We start from the raw sequence: 16,813 nt of genomic DNA on the forward strand, positions 1-16,813 counted from the left end.
TTTCCCCACAGGTCTCACACGAGCATAATATTCTAGTGTAACATCCTTGATCGTTCACAACTGCCATTCATAAAATTTTTATATGTCCACTGAAAGGACTTCCTTGAAAAATTCCTTGGCTCTTAAAATAATTAACTCGTAAAACAGGAAGTGGTGGACTTTTACGTGAGCGCTTGTATCAACATGGCTCGATGAGGGAAAACATTGCGTTATTGTCAATAACATGGCGGCTTGAAGGAGAATTGCTTTGTTTTCCACAGGATAGCGTTTTCAAACGACCAGACTGTGTGGTTTAACGCGTGCTTAGTATCTCGAAATGTTTGCTTTGGCGAAAGTGAAGCAGGCTGCAGCTGTGGTGGGACGCCAGTGTTGGAGTGTGAGGAGTCTGAGGGCGTTCAGCACAGGACACTCGTCCTCTCAGCATGGAGAGGAGGGAAACGACGTGTACGACATCATCATATCGGGTGGAGGAATGGTGGGGACTGCTATGGCATGCTCGCTAGGTGAGTTTCCGCAAAAAAGCCAATTCACGCTCCTTCCCTCTCTGTGTGATGTATCCTGTGATTGGCTTGAGTACAGTGTGGTCAAAATGTTCATTTCCTCCTTCACTTCTGTCTGACTCCAGCCTTTCTCAACATGAAGTGCTCATTTAGTTGGGTGGAAGTTTTTAGTTTAGGCAGCGAATGAGTGGCTTTACATGTTAAAGCTGCAATTGCGGTTTCAGTGAAAACACACACTGGGGTCCTGGGGTGAAAAAACACATACCCCAAGGTGCAATCAACATCCAGCTCTGATGAAAAGCCAAGTAAATTCTTGCAAAATGTCACCCTGGATAAATAGTTTCACCAGAAACAACCCTCTCCCTTCTACCAGCAAAACTGCAATGGGCACAGATTTACCATACAGAAAAAAGTGCCAATTTTTACAAATCCAAATATGCACAAGTGTTTGAAGTAACTTATAAGAGACTTGTAATTGCTTTAAGGCAGTGGTTCTTAACCTTTTATAACTAAAGCTAAAGCCTAAGTAACTAAAGCCCCCCCCCCCCCCCCCCCCCCCCCAATTAGATGAGAACAGGTATAATGATAGTTTTTATTGGTCATATATACAGTGAAATTGATTTCTTCGCATACCCTAGCCTGTCAGGAAGCTGTGGTCAGAGCGCAGGGTCAGCCATGATACAGCGCCCCTGGAGCAGAGTTCTCCATCCTGTGTCCATCAGTTTGTGAAACAGAAATCACTCAAAGTATGCCGCCTTTAAAATCCCCATGAAATCAAAATGAAGTTTTGTGGCTTTTAGTATGAATATGTTGGCCTTGAGGTTATCTATAAGCTAGTGTGCTCAAAAACAATGACGAAATTCACATTTAGAAGATATATATGCATTCATAATTTACAGTCTCTCTACCACCAATACGGGTCAACAGTTTTGATGACATCATTCTGCACTTCAGCTTCTCGTCAGATTTTCTGTCCAATTAAATGCTGTCTAGAATCTGAAGTGCCCCGCCTCCGACGTTATAAAAATCCATGGTGCTTTCCTTGCATCGCAATTCGCATACTATCCATCATAAATAGTATCCCAGATGAGAATTAATGTATTAGTGTAGATCCGTGGACACTTTTTTTCAGCTAATATTGCCCACAATTCCTTGTGCAAGGGAGAAAGTTTTGTGACGTTTGGTTTTGCGAGTTCAAGCACACATTTTAGAGAGAAATGCAATGTGGAAAAATAAATCAGGGGGTACAGTAAATAAAAATGTATAATATTATTTATATATATATATAGGAATATATTGCAACAGAGTAAATGCAACAGAGTTTGTTTACAGTGATGGTGTTCTCTTCCGGGCAACAACGCTCTCTTCCATTACATGACATGTTAGTACGTCCCAGTATTTGCATACTCTTACTCCACAAAAAGAGTACGTACTGTTAGTACATAGTATAAGTAGGCGAATTGGGATGCAGGGTAACTGTCAAGTGCAGCTTAGCCTGGGCTGAGAGTCCTTTTATCCATGTTTAAATGCCATTGACTGTTTTAAAAAATGTGAGGCTGACTTCCCACCCTGACTTCCTGTTTCTGTGGAAATTAAGTCAACACCTTGAATAACGATGCATGTTTCAAGGCACTTCACTGGGACTTTAAGAGAATCTAAATTCTTTAAAAGCAGTTGGAGAAAAGAGGTGTCAAAAATAGTGAGATACACTTCCTCAACAGAAACTTTTTTTGTTGCAGCTCATGCTGTAATTGTGTGGAATAAGAGCAAATTTTCTGCCTCAAAAATCCAGTAAATGATATGACAAAATGAATAATGCAACATTGGGTCCAAAATGAAACCATGGATTAAAAACAAAAAGTTTAGCAGTGTGAGTGATAATAACTTGATTGATAACTTATAAATTGTTTAATAACTTAACTTCCATGAATTTAACCAGAAACAAGTGTATGATAGTTCTTCTGTCTGTTATCCCTTCAGCTAACACACTTCCTCCCTCATGAAATCTTCAAAGCACTCAGTCAAACTATGAATAATACAAGGTTTCCCAAAAGTCAGTGGATGTTTGTGGATGTCCACTCCTCGGTTGGTCCGCAACACTTCCAGTCTTTTCAAACAGTGTTGTTTGTGTTGTTGCTATGTTAGCTGTTAAAGTCCATCGCAGCCTTGCAACAGCTTTCTAGCCATGAGAATGATTTCAATACGTTCTTCTATTGTCAAAGGCATTCTTGAAGGCTATCTGAAAAATCTATGTATGTATGTATGTATGTTTGTGTGTGTTAATTTCTCCTATGTATGGAGACTTTGGGGACACCCTGTAGAATCTTACAAGGTTTTTTTTCTTTGTGTTTTTGTTTCCTCAGGCTGTGATCCGAATTTGCAAGGCAGAAAGATTCTTTTACTGGAAGCTGGCCCCAAGAAAGAGATGGACAAAGTGCCAGAGGTTTACAGCACACGGGTCAGCTCTATCAGCCCGGGCTCAGCAACACTCCTCAGTGGTATATTACACCTCAGCACACCTGGTTTTAAACCTTTGTTGGTATTAAATCCTCTGTTCAGGCCGTTTTGGGCAGACATCGATCATACCTATGAGTCTAGTAGACATCTCCTTCATTTCAGTTTGACTGGGTTAGAAAATTTTGTGTAATTCTCTCATTACAGTCACTCACCATCCACTTTAATAGGAGCACTTGTACACCTGCAATTATCGGCGCTTCAGTTTATGTTCACATCAGAATCGGGGGGCGAGGGAGGGATTGTGATCTCACTGACTCTGTGCATGGTTGTTGGCGTCAGAAAGGCTGATTAAAATATTTCAGAGATTGCTGATCTGCTGGGATTTTCACTCAGAACAGTCTCTAGAGTTTACACAGAATGATTGGGGGGGAACCCATCCAGTGAGAAGCAGTTCTACAGTTGCCTTATTGATGAGAGAGGTCAAAGGAGAATGGCCAGTCTGGTTTGTGATGACTGGAATGCTATGATGTCTAAAATAACCAGGCTTTACACCTGTTCGGAGCAGAAAAGCATCTCAGCATGCATAACATACCCTACCTTGAGACAGATTGTCTACAACAGCAGAAGACCACATCAGGTTCCACTCCTGTCAGCCAAGAACAAGAACCCAAGGCTACAATTGGCACAGGTTCACAGAAACTGCACAGTTGAAGATTGGAAAAAGGTCAACTGGTCTTTTTCCAATCTTCAGCAATCCAGGTTCAGTCCAGGATGATGGCAAGCTCACTATATCATAGACATCATTTTGTTGTGGTGTGTGTTAGTACATCTAAAGCTTGTTCTGTTCCTGGCAGTGCACTGGAACTCTCAGTATGTCGAGTGTGGATCAGAGGTGTCTGAATAAATCTCACTCGGGTTGAGTGTTTGTCACAGGGAGAACGAGCGAGAGAGGGAGACAGACAACAGATTGAACTCCAAGCGCAGATTCTTGTGAACTCTCATACCATGGTACAAGGAGTTTAAGTTTAAATTGCTTGATGATTGGCAAGCTCTTTAAGTGATATGTGCATGTGTAAAACTAGAGTGAGGATTAGACATTTGTCTTAATATACGCTATATGCCCAAAAGTATGTTGAAACCCATCCTAATTATTGAGTTTCAGCCACGCCCATTACTAACAGGTGTATAAAATCAACCACATAGACATGCAATGTCCATACACAGACATTGGCAGCAGATTGGGTCGTACTGAAGAGCTCAGGACTTTAAACATGGCACTGTCATCTCACAGGATGCCACCTTTCCCACAAGTCAGTTGATGAGATTTCTGCCCTGCTAGATCTGCACCGGTCAACTGTGAGTGCTATTATTGAGAAATGGAAGCGTCTAGGAGCAAGAACATTTCAGCCACGAAGAGGTAGACCACGCAAACTCACAGAGCAGACCTGCAGAGTGCGGTAGTGCATAGCCTTGTGTTTGTTGTTTAAAAAATGCTATGCAAATTATGCTGACTTATGAGTCAGCAGATGCTAAAGGAGATGGACAACAAGGCCCCCAATCAAACCATGGATCCAGCTAAAATTTATAGTAACCAAGACTATCAGCACATTTAATATTATATAGTCAGTATTCAGACAGCTTAATAGCTTCATATTATTCAGTAGAAATGTTCTTATTTCAGTTGGGTACTTATAATAAATATCAAATGGTTGAAATAATTGATTTTTTTTTTTGATTATTGCATACTATGGATTGGCATGATGTGATTTGTCAAGTAAAGTGCATGTCTGTTTCACACACTGATGTTTTACAGCTGTATCTGTACACATCATGGCTTGCCTGCCTGAGTGACATAACAGACTCGGACAAAATAACTCAAAATTATACAAAATGTCAAACAAATATTTTTTAAAAAATGTACATAAGTTTATACTAAGCATTGAGACCAAATTGCTGAATTTGCCATACAATGACGGAAAGCACAACTTTAGACGAGTCTTCTGATGTGCGTCAGGTCTGAATGATGTAATCCTTGTTAAATTTTTTTGTAAACAGAAAATGAACTCAGTTTTTCCGTAGATGTTTTAGAATGTGGTACAGCTGTTTTGTTGATGCATTGTGTTGCTTTCAGCTCGTCAGCAAACCTCAGGACAACTAACTATAGCCATGTATAGTGTCTCTTTACATATCATGACATTATACAGATATTTTTTGCCGTAGCGGCAAGCCTTAAATTGAGTCATCCTGCACCGCACCATAACTGGTCATGTGTCTTTCTTAGCGCATGATGAACTATGTAAGGGTTCATTTAGAGGCAGCTCTCTGGTTAATTGAGGGGCATTATACAGTGAAAGGGCTCCCAGCAGGAAGAAAGTACATCTGCTCCAATCATAGCAAAGCTCATAGAGAGGACGCTGTCATTAAGCCTATTTGCAGCAATGCTTGTGGATAGAAGATTCAACAGGAAGTAGGTCAAAGGATAAAGGAGACTTGCACACAGCACATTCTGAAATTTGGATGTCCATTGTGCCTATTCATTTTGTTCCATTGCCATATTCAAAGTGGCTTGTTTGTGGCAATTTGAGAGAATGTGCGGTATATGTGGACAGTATGATTTGTCTGCTTTAAGTAAGAGTCATTTTAAAACCAGAAATACAGCATATTACAGGGTTTTTAAATTGCGTTTGTATTTGTAAATCAGTATGACTGATTTAGGAAATGCTCGTAAATACAGATTAAATTTGTTGAAACACATAATGACAATAATTAATGATGGTATGATGCAGTGTTTTTCTTCTTTACATTCTGACCTAAAAACAACAGGCTCATTGTGTTTTAATCCTTCTGGCTTGCCCCAACTCAGATTTGTCATCTCATTTTAAAGCAGTGGCTTAACTACAGTGCATGGAAAAGTCATTTAACAGATTAACTCACATGTGTAGGTGTGATCGAGTCAGCATTTGGCAAAGCCTGATTGTTTTACTAAACCATGTGAATTCTTACTCACGCAGTGACTCAGCTTATGTCTTTTTATATAACAGGTCTTGGAGCTTGGGATCATATAGTCAATCTGAGATGCAAACCCTATCAAAAAATGCAGGTTTGTATACGATCTGACCGAATCAATGTAAACAAAATGAGTGTGAGTGTGTGAAAATGTTAACAAAAAATTAAATCAATATATACCATATTGATGAAACATTCTGGGTTCTTTGCAATGAGTTCTTACAGTGGTGAGAAACTCTTTTTTGTTTTGTTTTTTTTGTTTTGTTTTTTCTTCTTCCCTTCTTTTTCCACCTGTTCCAACTTTGAAATCAGCCACTTGACAAAGAAGTGAGCCAGCATTATGTGGCCGAACATAAATGTGCTCTTACTGTACTTATAATAATAAGAGTTATTAATTGAAAGGGTATGACACACATTTTCAGGAGTTGCAATTAAAATAATGCTATGCTGAAATAAACATAATTATTTCACATTTATGCTCTTCACATGAAATTAAGGCACACAAAGTTTTCTGTTTGGGCATCAAGTCAAAAACAAAGTATGAAGTTCTTGTAAAATATACTATAATGTGATTATAAGATAGTCCACAAAATTTGTATTGCCTTAATGCAGCAGGCCTTACATTTAATGTGCATTTAATGTCCTGTCACAATAAATCATGGCAAATTAAGCTAGTGACTAGTTCCCTGTCTACTAATTAGGAGACTACATTGGGAAAACAGGGTCTAGAGGGGAAAAAAGCTGCGGAGAGCCCAGAGGTCACCAGAAAAGCACCCTTGGTTTCTACACTCTTCTAGATATGCGGGTCCACCTCGTAAGATGTGGCCATCCTCCAGGCAAAAAGAAATCCTGTGGTTTCTGGGCAAGAGAAGGGTTGTCATAAGAGGCCACTATATGGTATCCCTCACTCGCTGTACCTTTTCTGCACCCCATAACCTCACTCTTTTCTGTCTTGTGTATGTGTTTATGTTCAAACAAGGGAAAGAATTGCAATGGACTGAGGTCAACCTAACAAGATTCTCTTTCACCCTCCAATTAAGACCAAGTGGTTAGAGGAAAAAAAGACCAAAATGGGTTTGGGAAATGCCAGCTACCAGAAAGTGTATTTTAAAGGTTTGGAGGTTCCCTCCGGAGTTATCAGATAACCAAAGTGTCTTGTACCTTTTTGGGTATCTCTGGAGCAACAATAGCTGAAAATGCTCGTTGTTAACGATGGCAGTGACTAAAAGTACATAGCAACACACAGCAGCATGAGAGTTATCAACAGCAGAGTTTTTCCTATGTGTAAAATCCTTGTAATTCTGGGTTTGGTCACGTTTTAAATCGTCCACCCAACCGTGTTTGAAAAAGTGCAAACCCAACACTGTTAGTGGTTTTAGTATGGGCATATCCCAAGTGCTTTATGACTAAAAAGATAAAATCCTTTGCAAAAAAAAAAAAAAAATCCGTTCACTGCCACCTTAGTAACAAGTTTGTTGAGGTCTTAAAAGAGCAACAGTTTCAACACCTAAATCATGTGTGTGTAAAAGCAAAAATAATATTTTACAGACTAAAAAGCAATCCATCATTTAAAAACTGCAGCAAACAAAAAAGTCAGCTTGAGAGCAATGTTCACATATTCATTATTTACTACCTGCCAGACTATAAATATAGGTGTAAACCCTCATAAAGAATTGTTTGATATTTCTTTGCCTCAGAGTACTTTCCAATTTAACCAAGTAACTTATTTGGTGTTGATGGTTTTTTGCCAAACTCAGATTCCCGTATGCTTGGTGTTTTTGGCTGGACTCTAGGCTGTAGTTGAACAGCTTTGATGTGTTCTAGTTTAGCGTAGCCCATGCTTTTGGAATTCCAGAAATAGGACCTGAGTGACATTTAGCATAACAACTATTTGGACTTTTGCTTTAGGTTTGGGATGCTTGTTCTGACGCCCTGATCACGTTCGATAAGGAGAATCTGCAGGACGAGATGGCATACATTGTAGAGAATGACGTCATTGTGGCCGCTCTTACCAAGCAGCTGCAGACACTGTCCGGTAACCTATTTATTTATTTGTTTGTTTGTTTGTTTGTATAAATCTTTGATTAATTGCTGTTAATTATGTTTGGTTTTGTGAATTTGGGGAAGTGTTGGCTCAGTGGTTAACGGCTTTAAGCTACTGAGCCAAAGGTTGAGAGTTCCTGGCACTGCCAACCTGCTACCACTGTGTCCTTGAGCAAAGACCCTTAGCGCTTAATTGCTGTGTTGTATCCTGGCTCAGTTTTAAAAAATGCTGTGGATAAAAGTGTCAGCCAAATGAGCAAATGTAACATACAGTCCCCTCTGAAACTATTGGAACGCCAAGGCCAAATCAGTTGTTTTTGCTGTAGACTGAAAACATTTGGGTTTGATATCAAAAGATGAATATGAGAAGAGAGTTTAGAATTTCAGCTTTTATTTCCCGGTATTAAATATTTAGATCTGTTAAATGACGTAGAACGTAGCACGTTTTGTATCAGACCACCCGATTTGTAGTTGAGCAAAAATATTTGAACATGTGACTGACAGGTGTTTCTTGTTACCCAAGCGTGTCCTGTTAGATTGATTGTTTAAGTAATAAATAGGTTTGAACATCTACTCTTGGATTTAGCCCTCAGTTTCACCTGTGAAGACTGCATTTGTTCATGTTGGACCAACATGCAGATCAGAGAGCTGTCTATAGGAGAAAAGCAAGCCATTTTGAAGATGAGAAAAGAGGGAAAATCAATCAGAGGCATTGCTCAAACAGCCATACAGCATAGACAATACAACAATGTGAAATGTCTTGAAAAAGAAAGAAATCACTGGAGTACTTGGCAACAGCCAAAGAATGGGTTGGCCAAGGAATACAGCTGATGACAGAAACATTGTGAGAGCTGTGAAAAAAAAAAAAAAACCCAAAACAGCAGTGAATAACATCAACAACCTCCACAGGGCATGGATGTATCACAAACCACCGTTTGAAGAAGACTTTGAGAACAGAAATGTAGAGGCCATACCACAAGATGCAAGCCATTCATCAGTACAAATCAAAAAGCCAGATTGGAATTTGCAAATCAATACAGTAACAAGTTCTGGAACCAAGATTAACCTCTGCCAAAGTGTGGAGAAAGAAAGGATTTGCTCATGATTCAAAACATACAAGCTCATTTGTGAAACATGGTGGAGGTTGTGTAATGGCTTGGATTTGCATGGCTGCTTCTGGAACAGGCTCACTAATCTTTATTGATGATGTAACTCATGATGGTGGCAGCAGAATGAATTCAGAAGTTTACAGGAACATTTTATCTGCCAATTCAGAGAAATGTGTCCAGATTATTTGGGAAGAACTTCATCATGCAGCAAGACAATGATTCAAAACACACTGCCAACACAATAAAGGACTTCATGGGGGGGGGGGGGGGGGGGGGGGTTAGGTCTGTTAAATGACTTTTCCATGCCAAGTCAATCACCAGACTTTAACCCAACCGAGCATGCATTTCACCTCCTGAAGAGGAGACTGCAGGAAGAAACCTCCAGAAACAAACAGCTGAATGAGGCTTCATTAAAAGCCTGGAAAAACATCACTTAATAAGAAACCAACAATTTGGTGATGTCAGTGAGTTGCAGGCTTGATGCAGTTATTGCAAATAAGGGTTATGCAACCAAATATTAAGTGTTAAATACTTTAACTTCAACACTTATCTGTCCCTATACTTTTGCTTGACTAATAAATGGGTTCTGTGTTTCATGTTGTGTAACATGTCAAGATGTAAATACCAGGAAATAAAAGCTTAAATTCTAAACTCTCTTCTCATATCCTTCTTTTGATCTCACACATCCCCAAATGTCTTTGGTGTATAGCGCAACAATTGAATTGGCCCTGCCGTTCGAGTAGATTTGCAGTGGACTGTAGATGGACAGCTTAGCCTTGGATTTGATTAGGCACATAAACCAACACTTCAGAATAAAATTGGTGTCCTGTCAACATCAGTTATAAACTGATATTGTAATATTGTTTTTCTCCCACTTGGTTTTTGATTTGTGGCTGCTGTTACTCTGTAGCCTTTCCACTGTAGTTTTCCACTGACTGCATGGTGGTGCTTGTTGTTTATTGCTGTTTTTTTTTTCTTCTGCTCTCGAGAGCTTCCCGTGGTGCTTAACGGGGCCTGTGAACCAGAGCCTGGAGTGCATCCAGTTGGTTCTACGGCTGCCCTGGCACGTGGAGTCACCGCAAACTGCTCCTTCCTGCCCGGTGCTTTTGTTTATTTGTACTTTTTCCTTTTGGATTTTTTAAGAACCTAGGCTCTTTGATGGGCTCATGTTTCTCTGCTATTTCAATCATGTAGCACATGATTAGAGTTACAGTTTCCATGAGAAATAGAGTTTCCACGAGACATGCAGACACGTGCAGTAGTCTACTGACCCATTCAAAAACCACATTTCACACTGGAGCATCTCGCAAGCTCTAAGCGCTGATGGTATTTAGGTGCAACAAATTGTTGCAATTAGCCAAGCAGCTCTCAGCCTCTGCAAATGAAATCTTCACTCTGCTTTGTCGTGCCTTTTAAAAAGTATATATATATTTTGCACTCGGTAGATGTGGGAACACGTGTCTGTTCACGTGCAAGTGGACCTTTCTTTTTCAGTATATAGACTACTTTTCCTAGTTTTAACCTGGCTCTGTTGGCCACCACTAGCTTTGGATGACTTCTCTGTAATCATAATAAGCAGCCAATATTTGTCACTAGTGTTCAGTTTAGCGGACCGGATAGTCTCCAAATGCAAATGGTTGTTAGTTTTTCTATTTTCTGCTGCTTGAGAAGAGAAGGTTTTGATGTGTTTGCCTTAAGGTTTTGGGGTTTGTGTCTTGTATTTTGCATGATGCTTAATTATGTTTTGGGAAATGTGTTATGTTCTCTCTCTCTCTCTCTATCTGTCTCTCTTTCTTTTCTTTTAACCCAGACTATACACCGATCAGCCATAACATTAAAACTACTGACAGGTGAAGTGAATAACATTGACTGTCTTGTTACAGTGGTACCTGTCAGGGGGTGGGATATATTAGGCAGCAAGTGAACAGTCAGTTCTCAAAGTTGGTGTGTTGAAAGCAGGAAACATGGGCAAGCGTAAGTATCTAAAGATATCCGAGAATCTCTAAAACAGCAGGTCTTGTGGGGTGTTTCCGGTATGCAGTGGTCCAAGCACGGAGAACCGGTGACAGGGTCAGGGGTGCCTAAGGCTCAATGATGTGTGTGGGGAGTGAAGGCAAGCCTGTATGGTTCGATCCCACAGAAGAGCTATGATAGAAAGGTGTCAGAACACAGCTTGCTGTGTATGGGGCTACATAGCCGCATGCTGAGTGCCCATGCTGACCCCATCCACCGCCAAAAGCAGCTACAATGGGTACATGAGCATCAGAGATAAAAGAAGATGGCCTGGTCTGATGAATCAAGTTTTCTTTTATATGGACGGCCGGATGCGTGTGTGTGACTTACCTGGGGAAGAGATGGTACCCGGATGCACTATGGGATGAAGGCAAGCCGGTGGAGGAAGTGTGATGGTCTGGGCAATGTTCTTCTGGGAAACCTTGTGGCCTGCCATTCATGTGGATGTTACTTTGAAACGCACCACCTACCTAATCATTGTTGCAGACCAAGTACACCTCTTCATTGCGACAGTATTTCCTAATGGCATTGGCCTCTTTCAGCAGGATAATGCGCCCTAATACACTGCAAAAAATTGTCATCTTCCTCAAACCATTCCTGAACAAAGAGCTTAATGTGTTTATCTTGGCTTCTAAATTCCCCAGATCTCAATCCGATCGAGCTTCTGTTTGATGTGCTGGACAAAAAAGTCCAAGCCATGGAAGCCCACCTCGCACCTTGCAGGACTTAAAGGATCTACTTGGTGCCAGATACCACAGCACACCTTCAGAGGTATTGTGCAGTTCGTGCCTCAGTGGGTCGGAGCTGTTTTGGCGGCACAAGGGGGACCTACACAGTATTAAACGGGTGGTTTTTAATGTTATTGCTGATCGGTGTAGTTTATACAAGTAAATCATTATTTGGGATCCATGTTCTCTGAAGTGCTTGAACATTCTAATATATTTCCTTTCTTTTCTTGCCTAGATCAAGTCAAAGTGCAGTACAGAACGAAGGTGGTGAAGTACACTTGGCCCAGGCCTTTCCAGGTGGCTGACTCCATCCCTTGGGTCCAGGTGACATTAGCCAATGGATGCACCTTGCAGACAAAGCTACTGGTGAGAATAATGCAGCGATCGTTAGCTTGTGTTAGCCTTATAAGTGAGGTATTGTAAAGAGAATGTACTTTGCTGCTTGCTCTGACAGATTGGGGCAGATGGACCCAACTCCATGGTACGGAGAGAGGCAGGGATTCCCACCATCAAGTGGAATTATGACCAGTCTGCTGTGGTGGCAGTTTTACATTTATCCGAGGTATGTGGAGAGCAAGAATGTAAACTCCATTGTGTGTGTGCGGTTCTTCGTTTGTAATCAGAGTGCTTTGGTTTGTTTAAACTATTTCAGTTCGCCTGAGTTGACTCTGTCATCTTATGTTTTCTCATATGTGTAGCCTACTGAAAACAATGTGGCGTGGCAGAGGTTCCTCCCAACTGGGCCAATTGCAATGTTGCCGGTAAGCTGCTACTGACTGTGGAATGAGGTGGATTGATATGAGTTCAGGCAGTTGGAGCTGGATTATAGTTCTAACTGCATTTTACAGCTGCTGAATAGAAAATCATTTATTCATTAATTGATTTCATTCTTTTTGTGTGTGTGTGTGTGTGTGTGTGTGTGTGTGGTATGTAGTTGTCAGACACACAGAGCTCTCTGGTTTGGTCCACCAGTCATCACCATGCAGAGGATCTCCTTCAGATGGACGAAGAGAGTTTTGTGGATGCTATTAACAATGCATTTGTGAGTCCACACTCATCCCCAAGTTCATTTGAGAATCCTTTGGATCCTTTGTTAAGGAGATTTCTTGTATAGCCCTGTAAGCAGAGTTCTTTAGTTTGAATTGTTGTCTTGCCTACGTCTGTTTTAAGTTTTCTCTCCATTTCATGTTTCACGGTTTTGGATTGTCCTTTCAAGGAAAATGCTAGAGTAGTCATGGCTTGGCTGTTCCTCAGTGCTTAACGTCTTCAACCTGGTCCTCATGCGCATACACACCTCATAGTTCAGAAATGCATCTCTATTCCCAATCTGGCTATTTTTGCCGAGGCCACTGGTCATAAGCCCGTGAGCTTGAGTTGTGCCTGCCCTTATGACTGGTTTTGCTAATTGAACCTGTAGCTTGCCAGTGTTGTTCATTGTTGTATTTCTTTAGACCAAATGTACAAAATTTTGTGGTCTGTTCAGCGTCTTCCTTTTAATTACAAAAAGACTGATGAGTTGCAGTGCAAAAGAATAGATGTTGAAACAATTATACGTTCACAATAGTACTATCTCTACATTTTTAGAGTAATTCTAGGGTTGTACAGGGTAAAGAGTTGTTGGGGTTTAGGAGGAAACCCATCACCCTCTTTGTCCATTGTTTGTCATGTCCCTTCTGTTGCTGCCCATTAATTAACTTTGTGTGTCAAACAAATCACATTACTCCGTATTCAACTTTGCAGTGTCCTCTATGCAAAGGTTTTTTGTTCATTAAAGGGACACGAATAAAATGCTCAATAAGTATTTCTGTGCCAGATAGCTGTGTAGCACAAAACCCATGTTTGATGTACAATTGGTCCCTTCCCATTCTAATTGTTTGATTTTGTTTTTTCACTCTCTACAGTGGAGTAATGAGAACCAGTCTGACCTGGTGGAGGCCGCCGGCTCTTTGTTCCGCCACGCCCTGTCCGTCCTCATGCCCAATGGCGCCTCCAGCCGCCAGCTTCCACCCAGCGTGTCGGCTATTGGCCCTAAGAGCCGGGTCATGTTCCCTCTGGGAATGGGCCATGCCTCCGAGTACATCCGCCACAGAGTAGCCCTAATTGGGTACGTGCATCTGAAACCTTTGTGAAAACTGTTTAGTGGGGGGTTTTTTTGCAAACCACATTATTTTGCTGAAACCCGCCTGTGTACAAAGTTTTTTTTTTTTTTCCATTGTGGCCATTTAGAGATATGTGTGTGCCACAATGAATTTATGATTTATTTGTTTGTTCTTTTTAATTTAAATGTTAGTAGGTTCCAGTTATTGAGTCTGTGATTTACACAATGATTTATTTATTTCTCTTCCTTTAGAGATGCTGCACACAGAGTACACCCTCTGGCAGGCCAAGGTGCCAATCTAGGATTTGGGGATGTGGTCTGTTTGACACAGGTGCTAAGCCAAGCAGCATTCAATGGCAAAGACCTTGGTAAGTGTTCCAAAACAAATAGCTGGAATAGATGTCAGTTTGTGTACCCTCATTTTTTATGTGCCACATATTCATAGTTTCAAATATATAGTGTTTTTATTTAATAAGCATAAACAAATAGTACCAAGCTAGAAATGTCCTTGTGAATTGACTGCGTACGAGGTAAAATCCAAGGATGCTATTCCACATCTCACATACACATTGCATAAGGAATAACCATTTAAATTTGTAGGAAAGTTCTAAGACATTTGAGGGTTTGTGGTCGGAAATGCTGCCCCTATCTTACTGAATTGATATTAAGACCTCATACCTTAGACCTCAGACTTGAGAGATCAGCATGTTTCTAAACATAATCCTCAGTGCATGGTTTCCTAAGCACTTTTCCATTACTCAAACAAGGAAAAAGTCTTCATAGTTTTATTATATATCAAACCAGTTAATTTTATGTTTTTTTATTTCACACTGCTGCCAAGACCTAAAATGGAAATCATTAAAAAAAAAAAGAGCCACATATTGAAGTCAAGTTTTGTTTTGATATCTGTGCTTTTCTATGCATTCACTGCCTTCGAAGTAGCACATATATAGCTATTGCACAGTTTCAGGCACAACAACATTATTATCTTATACTGTATATACATCATACTGTATATACATTTATATATTTACTGCATATACAAGACTACATCATTAGTATTTTATGCTTTGGCCTCCAGGCGAGATGCAGCACCTGTTGGTGTATGAAACTGAGCGCCAGCGGCACAATCTACCCATGATGGCAGCCGTTGATCTCATGAAGAGACTTTACTCCACTAATGTTGCCCCGCTGGTGCTGCTGAGAACCTTTGGCCTCCAGGCCACTAACGCACTGCCACCTCTCAAAGTAAGAACCCCTTGCACAGCTGTTTGTGTTCTCCTGTCCAGCACATTGTCTCAAAATGATTCTAATATGAAAGGTGATGCTGTTATCTCAGACTCTCATCTCACTGCAGCTAAATTCTACTTTGGATCAGTTAAATTGGGGTCCTTATTTTTTTACTTCCTCTGAGATCTCCCCCTCTCCCCGCCTCTCTGACCCGGTCCCCCATCTTGTCCTCTGATTACATGCTTTTATACACTGAACTGTGTCTGTAATTTACATGGTCAAGAGGTACTACTACAGCTAAGTTTAGCATCAAATTTACTGTTACTGAAAGTGTGGGTGGGGTTGCACGCCTGTACACAAGCGGTATTGGCTTGTGTTTTCACACTCCTTTTATTACAGGCTGCTCATATGAAACAGCCCGATTCCTTTACTAAGCAGAATCTACCAACAAGACCATATCTTCTTGTAAAGGCTTGTCCTGGGAGTCTTTGAGGCGATCTCACACATAGTAGATGCTTAAGGGTTTTTGTTTGTTTTTGTTTTTCTACCTATAATTTTCCTTCAACTTCCAACAGGGAAAAAAAATTCTTAGTTTTGTAAATTGCATGTGCAGTATGACTGACCAATGATTCATTTTATAATCATAATATATTTTTAGGTATATATTTTGTTTTTTATGTCCACAGGAGCAGATTATTGCATATGCCAGCAAGTAAATGACATGCAAAGGCTGGGGGGTCAAGATGGCATGGAAATTTTGTCTACAGAATGTATGTAAAAGTATAAATTAATAAATTCTATTTTAAGTCATATGCATCTTTGTATGGGATGTTTACTTTTGCCACAAGTGTAGAAGTTTTATTCATTTCAGGATATGAAATGATATTTTTCCCATTATACCTTTTACAAAGCAGGTACTGCTAATGTATAACCACACCAGCAAGGCTTGCACAATTACAGATGTACAGCTTGGTCTGACAAAGCAGTTCACACAACAGTTGAAGTTGGAAGTTTACACTCATCATGGACATGAATATCATGGCAATAGTGGGCTTTCAATCATTTCTTTAATCTTTTTCTGGGACAGAATGATTGTACAACATACATCTTTAATTTAAAAAAAAAAATAACAAGAATTTGGTTCACAAAATAATTCATTTGGGGTTTTCTGTAATCAACACAGGACCAGAATTATACATACAGGTTCAAAAATATACATACATACACAAATGCCCATTAATGTGCCAAGACCAAGGCCTCTTAATTTCCTGTTAGTAATCATGATCGACTATGGCAGCTTCTCTGTTCCAACATAAAAAGGGTTTGTTTGACAGCACTCATTGGATTGACCAACACACAGTACTATTCTGTAGCAAAGTTCAAGTAGTACAGTGCAAATCTGAAAAAGAGGATGGTGGATTTACACAAGTCAGGCATGTCTCTCTTAGCCATTTCTAAACAGTTGCACTTTCCAAGATTATCAGTTCAAACAAGTGTATGTAAGTACAAGTTATTGAGAAGTGTAGCCACTTCCACTTCCAAGGTCCCTGGAAGAAGACCCAAACTGTCCACCCTGAGGGGAAATTGGTTCGGAAGGTCAGGGAAAAACCGAGGAACCACCAAGGCACA

The 16,813-nt window shown here is 40.3% G+C and overlaps 1 protein-coding gene across 1 annotated transcript; it reads left to right on the forward strand.

The window, feature by feature from the left end:
* Window positions 1-39: 39 nt before the first annotated feature.
* Window positions 40-15,996, forward strand: coq6 (coenzyme Q6 monooxygenase). Its single transcript, XM_017477026.3, has 12 exons — window positions 40-503; window positions 2,864-2,998; window positions 5,999-6,057; window positions 7,872-7,998; window positions 12,092-12,222; window positions 12,311-12,418; window positions 12,555-12,617; window positions 12,791-12,898; window positions 13,758-13,960; window positions 14,207-14,322; window positions 15,036-15,202; window positions 15,871-15,996. Exons 1-12 carry the CDS (start codon window positions 317-319, stop codon window positions 15,898-15,900), a joined length of 1,434 nt encoding a protein of 477 aa, XP_017332515.1. The 5' UTR covers window positions 40-316; the 3' UTR covers window positions 15,901-15,996.
* The last annotated feature ends 817 nt before the right edge of the window (window positions 15,997-16,813 follow it).

The sequence above is a fragment of the Ictalurus punctatus genome, chromosome 9, assembly GCF_001660625.3.
Source record: "Ictalurus punctatus breed USDA103 chromosome 9, Coco_2.0, whole genome shotgun sequence".
In the NCBI taxonomy this organism is placed as follows: domain Eukaryota; kingdom Metazoa; phylum Chordata; class Actinopteri; order Siluriformes; family Ictaluridae; genus Ictalurus; species Ictalurus punctatus.